General features: G+C 38.1%; 1 protein-coding gene across 2 annotated transcripts in view; it reads right to left on the bottom strand.

The window, feature by feature from the left end:
• Window positions 1-969: 969 nt before the first annotated feature.
• Window positions 970-12,306, bottom strand: part of LOC110024941 (probable aspartyl aminopeptidase) — an 83,210-nt gene continuing 71,873 nt past the window's right edge. The window contains exons 9-11 of one of the 2 annotated variants that reach the window (XM_020725139.1): window positions 11,206-11,318; window positions 1,968-2,076; window positions 970-1,193 (exon numbers count right to left, since the gene is read on the bottom strand). In XM_020725139.1, coding sequence (XP_020580798.1) covers window positions 1,968-2,076; window positions 11,206-11,318 — 222 coding nt within the window. In that variant the 3' untranslated portion in view covers window positions 970-1,193. The remainder of the gene's footprint in view (window positions 1,194-1,967; window positions 2,077-11,205; window positions 11,319-12,306) is intronic. The other variant, XM_020725140.1, reaches the window with a different exon arrangement.

The raw sequence follows: 12,306 nt of genomic DNA, 5'->3' as shown, positions 1-12,306 counted from the left end.
ATATCATGCCCTAAAATTTTAATTTAAATTCATATTCAAAATGTTTAAAAATGAATTATCCTTAAGTAAAAATATTTATAATAAATTAGTAAATATTATATAATGAATTTATTGAAAATTGAACTAACATACTAGATATTAAAACTAAAAATTTTCCTACTGCGACCGTAAGCAAAGCTTTCTACGATTGCCCAATTAAAATCATCCCCACGCATAAAGTATATATTATATAATGAATTTATTGAAAATTGAACTAACATAATAGATATTAAAACTAAAAATTTTCCTACTACGACCGTAAGCAAAGCTTTATACGATTGCCCAATTAAAATCATCCCCACGCATAAAGTATATAATAATGGGTTTAATTTTAAAAATTATAAATTTATTAAATTAAATATTAATTACGTGACTTGAGCTAATTAGAGTCCGTACCTGTATCGACGACATCCTTACAAAAAAAAAAAAAAAAGGCTCCACACCAACAGGAGAAAAATTTGCGTACGTCAGACAGGTTACAGGGAAGGTATTAAGGGTCATATCCGCATTATATCCCATGTAACCTCTCTGTAACATACTTATAACTTACAAATATATGAAAAGAGAAGCGTGAAACTTACTAATTACAAATAGTTTATAGAGAGATTACAGGGGTATAACGCAAAAATAACCCTCAATACCTTCACTGTAACCTACTTTACGTACGTAGCGTTTTGTAAGCCAACAGAGTTTTTTATAACAATTATACCAAAAAAATTCACAGCAGACTTTATTGTTGAAACAAATAATATTAATAAACAGTGCTTAAAGTTTAAGCTCAGTACCTGCCATTCAGTCACACCACCTGTCACTTGTATTTCTCATGCATACCAGTCGATTCTTATGTTATTGCATAACTACCACCAAAATTTTACTTTTCTTACATTTATACCATTCAAATCATTTATATAACATAAGAAATACCACTAATTTAACATTTCAAAACCGAAATACAAATTTTATTGCATAGATAAGATGACATATATTTACAAATTGAGGTTTAAATGTTAGACAGACAAATTCATAATAATTGAGTGGTATATATGTAAATCTTTCTCCTGCTTTCTGTTTTCTGTTTTGAAGGCTGCATGATATAAGAATCTCTGCGGCTCCTTCAGCAGCAGTTCAGCAATTGCAGTAATGAAAAATGCCTTCTGAAAGGATTAGATAAAGAAGATAATTTTCTTTGGGAGCATTTACATACACGCCACAAAATTCCAATATCTCTACGTATCTAATGTCTTAACATTCATATTTATACGAACTCCGCACAAGATTTTAATATTACATAAAAAACATCACAATCATTATGTTTTTTTAAAAGTGAAATACATGGTAAATAACAAATTTTGGGAGCAAATTTGTAAATACGTAAAAATTGTGTGGTCGGTATGTAAATTTCCCTATTCTTTTATTTTAGTTAAATAGAATTTTTCAAATGGGATCACCAATATGATGGAGATGAACTCGCGAGCTGCGGCAGAAAGAAATCCTTAAATCCATCTCATAACTCGTCCTAAAAGAGACGAACACGGGAAGAAAGGAAGGAACTCGAAAAATTTAGATTTATCGGAACTTTGGAATTAATTTTCGGTTTTTAATGTTTGGATGGATTTATGCTAAATTCATGGCAAAATCCTCTTTAAATTATGCTATCATGCACTGCCTAAGTTTAATGAAGCGGGTTCAATCAAGGGAACAATGTGCGTTTGGAAAAATTATTGTATCCGGATTTGCGTCTGGAGTCCAGTGAAAACATGCACATGGCAAGTGGGCCCCACATCTTTTAAAAATCACTCATAACCAACATATTATAGTGGGGCCCACTTGCCACGTGACAAGTTTTCACTGGACTCCGGTAACAAATTTGTGTCCGGAGTCCGGATGGAACATTCTCTCCTGCATTGGAAGATGGAAGCAAATTTTACCTAAAAATCGATGCTTAGTTTCCTGTCTATTGTAGAGAAACTTCGGAAGAAGGCCATGAAGTGTCTGTAAGCAGTATCCACGTCTTCTTTCCCACATATTTCCCGCACGCTGCAAATAGTTATACAATATCCAGCAAAATAGAGATTAATACTTAAGTATCACTCATGCGTGCATCAACTTGGGAGTTTTAGACATGGAATTCATCACAGGAAGCATTCTCTCTAAAGGGGAAAAAATAGACAAAAAGAGCTTTAAATGGAATTCAGGGAAATTTACATAAAAACCACACAATTCTTATATTTACATATATAAAACCAAAATTACAATCCTATACAGGAAAAGGTGTATTTCATTCTTAAAAAGATAGGGATGGCGGTGTTCTTGATGTGATATTAAAGATTTGAGTGGCTGCATGTAGATATGAATGTAGATATGAATGTTTACGGTCATGCACTTTTACTACAACTCTAGATTAGCAACTATCTATGAACAGCTAACATAACATTTTCAAGCAAAAACATAACATTTTCTTCATCAACATAATATAGAAAATTTTTTCTCCCTTCTAAGTACAAAAAGAGATGAAAGAGCTTCTTAAAAAAAAGCTTCATTCAATATTATGTGTTTCAAGAGCTCTCAGAAGACAACAAATTATCAATTACTCTGTAAGGCTTTCAAATCAGATATAAAAAACTCTAACAAATTTTTTTAAAAAAATTGCTTTCATCTATAGATTAAAGTGAGATATTTTAGAAGGAAAACAATTTGCACAATTATGGTAATTTTACATGGTCTATTGAGCCTTTAATATAGCCAAAGCATCAAATCATTTTTCTATCCCAACATTCAATCTAATATTAAATGAACTACAAAAAATTACCATTTATTCCAAATTAGACTTACAAATCAGCAAGTACCGAGTTTGAATAGTCGAAGAAAACGTTAATAAAACAGTGTTCAAAACAAAAGCACAAAAAGAGCACTACAACTTTTTCCCTCCATACACACACATGCAGCCTTGAAACCAAGACCACTTGTTTGAAAGAAAAAGCACTTAACCATTAATCCAAAGTGGCTTGCAAAAGGGAACTAAAACTATATTGCCATGCCTTTTGTCCGACTAGCATGCCCTTGATGACACCGTTCTAGAACTCCTAGAAGGTATTTTGAGAAGCAGATTTTGTGAGGAGATAATTGTAGAATAGCAAGGAAACAAAATATGCAAGAACAACGATGTTTGAAAGGGGATAGGCGTCATTCAACAGATGTCCTGGCTAAAAACACCAGTCCAATGGCAAATTGGCGAGTTACGGGCGGCGAGGAGGTTCCACCATTTATTCCTAAGCAAGAGACAAATACAAATACAACACTTCCAAAAGGAAAATCACCATTTATTCCTAAGCAAGAGACAAATACAACACTTCCAAAAGGAAAATAATACAACACTCCTTAGGGTAGAAATCAGATATTCCTATCTCCAAAACTCACAAACATAACAAAATCCCCTAAGCAACAAAAAGTTGAACATGATAAAAAAATTTGCCCATAATTAAAAAATCATAATTAGAATAATGAAATAGGAAAACCAAAAAACGAAAGAAAAAAAGAAAAAGAATAAAATAATCTGCTGAAAACGTGAATTGAGCACCCCTTCGCCATGTGATCTCGGCTCCTTGCGATCCCACAGAAACACGGGATTCTATGTTCAGTGAAGCCCGATTCTCACAATCCATGAAGCCTAACTCCCACATTCTGTGAAGTCTGGCTTCCGCATCTTACAAAATCGCGAGCATTCCGTGCCCCGGGAAGGCTCAACATCAGCGTCATTCTCCCGGACTAGGAGAAACTTCTTTTCTTCTGGAAGAACCTGGATCGCACTATCGATTGCCCTTTCCCACTAGACACCTAAGGGGGTATCCAAAACTGTGAATCATCACTCCTATATGGTCATCAGTTTGGGACGACACTACAGCTGAATTAAATATCCAAATTACTCCATATAACTTTCTAGAATAGCCCGAAAGTTTATCATCTCTGATATATTGGACCTGCCTCGATAGTGACAACTTAGGAGGTAGACTGTTTGTCTGAAAATCCTAAAATTCACTTATCCGGTGCCTTGTGTCCAGCATGAGCTCTTCAAACTCATAGACTTCTTGGAAAACTAATGTCAGTGCTATTTATAATCATTTTAACACCAACAAAAAGGTACCTCATAGCAACACATTCTCAAACTATGTATGAACTCTCATTACCTCAAACTCAATGCCCTCTAGAAGAACCAATGATAATCCTGTTGGAGTCTCTCTCATGGGTTTAGATTGAATCACTAGCCTCTCTCACTCATCGACTATAAGATGGTACTCCTCTTCATTCCTCTCCTCTAGGTCATCACCATTTGCCTCCTCTATGACATTCTGCTCACTGAAAAATATCATTTTCTTGTTTGAACAATCTAATGTAATGCGCCCAAAACCATAATACTTAACACACTTCTTGGATGGGACAGATTTGAGGGTGTCGATGAGCTCCCTCCACTCTAAACTAATTTCTCCTTAGATGAGGTCAACATGGATGCCCCACTAGACGTGCTCTTGCTACCGGATTTTGTGACTCAACTCTGCCTGTAAAGCGTGGCAATCGTCTGGTAATGTTATTCTCCACCTTCAGTGTTAGGAGTTGTACAACAAGTAGGGACCAATAATATTGTAGTTGAATCACATTATTACCCCAATCTCTAAAATGTCATGTCACTATGTGCTCCTCTAGTTTCAATAACTCACATTTCAGCATGAGTTGATTAATTTCAGCTCTATACTCCTCCATAGAAATGTCTCTCTGACATAAGTTGTGGACCATTAGGAATATGCCATGCAAGTAATGCGGGGGAAGGTATTTACCATATTTCCCTTTTCATCTTAAACCACGTGATCTTACTCTTACATTCTCACTGTCGAATACACTTCAAATTATCCCACCAAAATGAATTTTTTTTCCTGAGTTTGATAGCTGTCAATTTAACTCTCACCTTGAGAAACATTTTCGTACTAAAAAATTTGGTTTGTTGTTTGAAGCAACTCGATAAACTCATATTGATCCATGTGATTGTCGAAATCCAGTAAATCCACCTTTACTCCAAGTTCCTGGCTTCTCCTCAGATATTTTATGTCAGATTGTCGAGGTAATGGTTTTTCACCATTGGAAACTGTCTAATAGAAGGGATTCACTTCCTCCTTTCAATTAGAGGAGTCACAGTAGCTGCAACGGGTGATCTCATCGAAATGTCTTCGCTGCAACAAACCTCTTCTACAACTGAAAGGTTTCCTACTACATATCCTCCATAGTAAGTTCCAGGACACTTCATTGAGGATTCCTCATTAGCAGGATGGCGTCCTTTCCTCCTGATCAATTTTTCGAAGGATGTAAAATTGTAAATCAAAATTGGTTAAGGGCTTAGGTTTTGATGGTAGGCGTCATGATGAAATTTTAGTGGAGGTGAAAAAGTTGAATTTTAAAAATTTAGGGTTGGGGCTAGGAATTATGGTAGGAAAGATTTGAATATGATGGAAACTTTTTTTCTTTTTTAGGAATTTTGAATTTGGATAAAAAAATAGAACCCTAAAAATCTAGGGCTTGTCGGGCTCTCATAGCAGATGACACCGCTCCAGTGTTCCTAGAAGGCATTTAGGAAGTGGATTTTGTAGGGAGGTAGTTGTGGAATAGCGAGGGAACGAAAATATACGAGGTTGACGACATTTGTAAGGACATACGTGTCGTTCGGCAGTAGTTTTAGCTGAAAACAACAGTCCAACTGCGAATCGAAGAGGACATAGGTATATTTCATACATCCATACATGCATGCATCCATCCACAAATACATTCATATCAACATATACATATGCATATCAACATATATGCATGCATACATTTATCCATACATGCATACACACGTGCACACGTCAATATTAACATAAATGCAATCATACATACATACATGTATGGATTTGAAGTGATTGTAATGTTTGTCAATGATTTCACATTTCATTTAGGGGTCGCTTGGTTGAGTAAATTAGTAGTGTACTGTAAATCTTTTGCATATATTTGAAAAAATTCTATATTTGATATGAAAATTTACAAATACAACGTAAAATTTTAATGAATTTGAAGTTAAACCGTATTTCTTTTTGGTTGAATGTAGCATTTAAACGATTTGGTCGAATTAGAAGTACATCATTCATGTAAAATGTTATAGACAAATCGCCACCGGCCACCGCTCTCAGCTCGTCACTTGCCGCCCCCACCCCCCACCCCCACCCGCCGCCCGCTTGCCTGTCGCCTGCCTCCCTCCTGCCCCCTGTCGCTCACCCGCCGCCCGCCCGCCTACTATTCACTGCTCGTCGCCCTCTTGCCGCCACCTACTCATTGCCGCCCGCCGCAGCTCGCCTCCACGGCCCGTCGTTGCTTGCCCTTTGCCCAAACACATACATTATTTTCAATCTACTTCAAACCAAACAAAAAAATATATAAAGTCCTATGCTCAACTCAAATATTTCAGATATTATTATAATAATACTCTGTAAACCTTTTACATAGCATTGCATTTTTAGCAAACCAGATGACCTGTTATTATATATAAGTATGCATGTATAGTTATATAGTTATGTATTATTATTGCTACATTTTTTCAAAAAAATGTGAACCAAATTAAAGTTAAATTTAACAAAATTTATCGTAAAAGTCAAATAACCAAATTAAAATTTAATCTAAAGATATGTATGTATAAGTGGCTATAAATAAAATAATAAAATAGTTTTAAAAGAACAAACCATGAAGGGGAAGGGAGAGGCTTACAGCGCTTGATAGATCAAATAGGAGGATTTGGTTCTTTGACTTTAGCTAAGGATTTGAAAGAAGAGGAGAGGCTTGCTCAAGGGGTATCCACTGTTGTAGGAGGCAAGCGAGATGAGACAATGCCCTAACCCTTCGGTCTCATATATAGTAAGCAAGGCAGCATATGGTCGGCGATGGGTGTCAAGTGTAAAGGAAAGAAAGATTGTGGAAGCAAGATCGAGAAAGATGCAGCGAGTGTGATCGTGAGATTTGAGCGATCAAGTTATTCATGCGATCAACAGGAGGTGGGCCATGCAACTCATTAACACGAGGAAAAAAAAAGAAGTTTCAGATCTTACAGGTCCTGTGGTCCCTACTAGCTATAATGCATACCTCGACAGTATAATGAACGCTTCATCATACAATATAATTGTCTTCTCTCATTGCACCAATCTAGTGTATTTATCGTACATCTATCTTCATGCAAGTAGAGACACAAATCACTTTAAAAAGTACCACAAAATCCTCCCAATTTACCATCATATTTGGTGTGTCCCAAAGCCTATCCTAATGTTGTCCATGCCACAACAATTCTGCCTCTATTTCCAGCAAAAATGTAGCTAATGGTACACTCCTTTCATCTAGACACGCCATGGTGTCTAGTATGTTTTCTATCTATATCAGTCAATTATTTTCTTCAATCTGACAATCAGTTCCCTTCAAAAATATGGATGCAATCTTAAAACATCTTCAAGTACTTATACACATCAATAGTATCACTTCCACTGGATTATAATTTAGAATCCTAAATCAACTACGACATCGCCTCCATCATTTGAGTCAGAGTATTAGTGTTCACAGTTATAGCATGTGCTACTAATACAGAATTATCATCAATCACCAGTGACGCCAACAAATGCCTAATCAAATCCTTCAATCCAAAAAGAAGCCTATAAGACTATAGGCTTCTTTTCTGCAGTCGATACCAATTATGGTGCATACCTAAACAGTGTAGTAAACCCTGTTTTATACCGCATGATCTCTTCTCTCTCTACACCAACCTAATAAACTTATACTGCATCTATTTTCATGCTGATATGGGAACAAACCACTATGATACCAGAGAAAACCCAAACCATAAATAAAATGGCTACTATTATTGTTGAATTACAAATAGGTTACAACCAAGGTCGCTTAACAATTAAAACAATAACAACACAAACAATAAAAGACACTGTGGATGATGACGAAGGTGGTGGTTGGCTGTTGAACAACAGTTAGAAAGGTAGGTGGTTGCAGTTGGGGAGACAGAGCAAGTATGGCAACGGTTTGAGGGTGTGAGAGGCAGTCCAAGCAGCAGGTGCAGTTGGAGTGCTTTACGACACAATTGGTGGGCAGGGGGAAGGCCGCGGCACCGCCGACAGGCAGGGAAAGTGGCGGAACAGCTTGGTAGAGAAGGGGAAAGGCTGTAGCAATTGTGGGGTTGGGGTCGGCTGGCTGCAGGGTGACATAAAGAAAGGAGATGCCAGATGGCAGTGAGCAAGGGGAAGGCGGAAGCAAGCAAAAGAAGGGAAGATGCACCAACTCGGAGTAGGATACAATTGGAGCATCACCACCTCCTCGGAAACAACCCTACTAAAGGGAGAAGTAATCCACACAGAAAATCGGAAAGCAGACACAACAAGAACTAACCCTAAACTCAAGCGCATAAATAGACCTAGCTAGGACGGAAACAAGAAAGGGAAGCCGACGAGAAATGAAGGAAGAGAAAAGAAATCCCAAATCATAAATAAAATGGCTACTATTATTGCTGAATTACAAATAGGTTACAACCAAGGCCGCTTAACATGTAAAACAAGAACAGAACAAACAATAAAAGGCACTGTAGGATGATGACGAAGGTGGTGGTTGGCTGCTGAGCAACAGTTAGGAAGGTAGATGGTTGCAGGTGGGGAGACACAGCAAGTATGGCAACGGTTTGAGGGTGTGGGAGGCAGTCCAAGCAGCAGGTGCAGTTGGAGTGCTTTAGGACACAGTTGGTGGGCAAGGGGAAGGCTGCGGCACCGCTGACAGGCAGCGAAATGGCGGAACAGCTTGGTAGAAGGGGGAAAGGCTGTACAACTGTGGGGCTGAGGTCGGCTGGCTGCAGGGTGATAGAAAGGAAGGAAGATGGCAGATGGCAGTCAGCAAGGGGAAGGCGGAAGCAAGAAAAAGAAGGAAAGATGCACCAATTCGGAGTAGGATACAGCCGGAGCATCACCACCACCTTCTTGGAAACAACCCTACGAAAGGGAGAATTAATCCACACAAAAAATCGGAAAGCAGACACAACAAGAACTAACCCTAAACTCAAGCACATAAAGAGATCTAGCTAGGAAGGAAACAAGAAAGGGAAGTCGATGAGAAATGAAGGAAGAGAAAAGAAATTCGCTCGATCTGGGCAAGGAAACAAGAAAGGGAAGTCGATGAGAAATGAAGAGAAAAGAAATTCGCTCGATCTGGGAGGGAGACGCGAAAAGAAAGGCCGCTCCGGGTTGCTTGATTCCTGCATCAGTGCCGAAAACTCTGCTCTTGAGTCCATGGGGGAAAGCCCCGCTTCACACTATCTAAAAAGTTTCACAAGATTCTCCCAATTTACCATGTCCCCTAGCCTATCCTAATGTTGCCCACATCAATACCTTTATGCTTCTCCATCCAACACAAATATAGCAAGTGTACTCTCTTTTCACGTGGATATGTAATGTTGTCTAGTATCTTTTTTATCCGTATTAGTCAATTCTCTGCTTCAATCGAACCTTCAGTTCTTTTGAACAAGGGTGGACAGATCTTAAAACATCTTCAGTACTTATCCACAATAATATTATTACTTCCATTGGACTGATTTAGAATGTTGTATCAACTGTGTCATTGCCCCCATCATTCAGTTCAGAGTATTGGTGTTCACAATTATAGCAGGTGATAATTCTTCAATGACTACCTCTTATAATCACCACCAGCTTCAACACAATAAAAGGGCACTCCATATTGAAAGGCCCCTTGTCCCTACAACACCTAAATCTCGAGGGCCTCCTTATTAAAATTTATGCAATTCACTTCCTTTTGTAACCATACCAATCAGGTTCAACTCATCCTTGACATGGGACAAAACCCCACCATCCCGCGTATGCGAGATCAGAATCAGGACGGGAGTTTGTCTCAATGGTCCTATAGCAGGAATTATCCTAAGTGCTAACTGCTGTTGAGCCCTATGGACCACTATTTGTTTTACTTTGATTTATAATTAGAGTTCATTTTCTGACTTGGAATAAATATATTATTTAAGACATGATTTGGGGGATTTCACTTGCTTTAAATTAATAAGACTTGTTTCTCTATTTTTTAGCTTATGAAGTGTTGTATTCGGAGTTTTGTGCAAGTGGTGTGTCTCTAACTTGTTTGATACTAGGAGGTGGATCTTCCTTGCCTCCAGGATCTTGTCGGTGTCATCATTGACGGTTCTTCTTGCTGGCTTTGGACAAGACAGCAGTCGAACCTCTTTATTTCACGTCCAGTCTCCACCAACTTTGCAATACCCTCATTCCCCAATATCTCCACCTTAGATCTGATCCTTAATCACACTCTAAGAATCCTAGAATAATGTCAATCTTATATCAATATTTTGCATGTACCTCACTCTAATTATTATTATTTATTTTCCATTAAGGACAAGTTCATGTCGGTCATCAAGCACATACAGATCGCCAATTGACAGTGTAAAGGGAGGCTGGTATGTGTAGGACAACACAAAGAGAAGATGCATGTGACTGGATTCCACAGTGACATGGGTCATCGCAGACAAGATCATCATATCATACTCATCTCACACGTCAAATAACAACTCTCTTTCATCATAAAGGAGATCAAAGTTATTCCTTCCTTTCATCCTTTCATCCGTGAATGATCATTACACAACTTCTCTATCCTGATACAGAATCTGTTAGGACTTCTTTTCTCTGCAAATTATACAAACGGCGTCTTGGTGGTAATCTTCAAGCTACTAGTATATAAATCTAAATAACAGGTTATATGCAGGGCTCATTCAAGCCGGTTAAAATCTTCGAGTAGAACTTTTACGTATAACAATTTTATCAGCAAGTCATAATAAAGCCCTGAATATTTGAACTTTAAAGCAAACTTCCTCATTGTTAGGTTCCCACTATCACAGGTGATCTTCAGCATGGTAGACTGGAAACTAACGTGAGTGCTTAGCATAATGAATGACTCATGTTTTTCAATACATATTAACTAGGAATCTGGTGAACCTAATCTTCTGAGTTCAACTTTAAAAAAGATGAAAAAATAATAATAATGCTATATAAAGAAAGTAAACCATTTTTGTACTAGCTAAGCAGATGAGAAAAATCGGACCTGTGCATGGAGAGTTGAGGGATACCACAATCTACAGTTCTGATTCCAACTCCAGATGCAAGTATAGGACCAATGGTAGAACCACACCCCATATCATTTCTTACAACAAATTCCTACACCAAGTCAGCGTGTTAGAACATCATTCATCATTCAAAATAAAAAAAAGATTTTAGTGTTTCTTATATTTCAGAAAGAACCCCGCAAGAATCCCAAATCTAACAGAGATCTACAATGAGATAGCAACGCAACTATAGTGAAATGTAGCTGAGACTCCATCCCAACAGAAGAGTCACCTGCATGGATTTAAGAATATAAAGGTTTTTTTCTTATGCAGACATTTTACTTCATTAGTAAGAAAGCCACCAAACAAACAGAATTCAGAATCTAGATCAATAGAAGGGTATCAATGTCCCCTATAAATTTAGGAGAGAATTTGTGTGAGATAATCATATGAGAATTAGGTCTTTCTATGTGATAACAAACAAACAAAAAAGAAGATAAAAAATGGAAATGAACAGGTCCTTACAAAAAGAAAGCTGGGAGGAGATAGACAAGATTGAGAAGAAGAAGCTGACGATTAGAATTTGAGCAAACCAAACATCTTATATTATAAATATATTAAGTGTCCCATAACATGAGACTAGAAACCACATATATAAACTCAAGGCTCCATGCATGCCTAAAATGCATTAAGATTATTACGGAAAGAAACTAATGCGTCCTTGATATAGATCCCTAAGAACGAGTTGCTCGATGTCTCTGTGCTAGGGTTTACTCCCTGGGGTTTCCTCCCGTCGCGTCTTCATGGCGACCCGAGTAGCCCTTGTTATCTCTTCGCCGGATCGAAATCGCAGCCTGCTTATTCATCATACTTCGTCGTTTGCTCGGCTTCGTCTGTCCCTTCGTCGCGCTTCGTCTGCCTCGAATTCGCTGCGTCAAATTCGTCTGCTCGACTTCGTCTGCTTTGACTTCGCCTCCCTCGGCTTCGCGACTCCGTCTGCTGCATCATTTCCACGTCGTACTTCGTCGTGCCTTGACGAAATCGCAGTCTTCATCGTCTGCGGCGTTTTCTTCGTCAAGGCCGATAGACTGCTCCCCCCC

The sequence above is a fragment of the Phalaenopsis equestris genome, unplaced genomic scaffold (genome assembly GCF_001263595.1).
Source record: "Phalaenopsis equestris unplaced genomic scaffold, ASM126359v1 Scaffold000281, whole genome shotgun sequence".
Taxonomy (NCBI): domain Eukaryota; kingdom Viridiplantae; phylum Streptophyta; class Magnoliopsida; order Asparagales; family Orchidaceae; genus Phalaenopsis; species Phalaenopsis equestris.
This window is presented reverse-complemented; position numbering and strand designations above follow the sequence as displayed.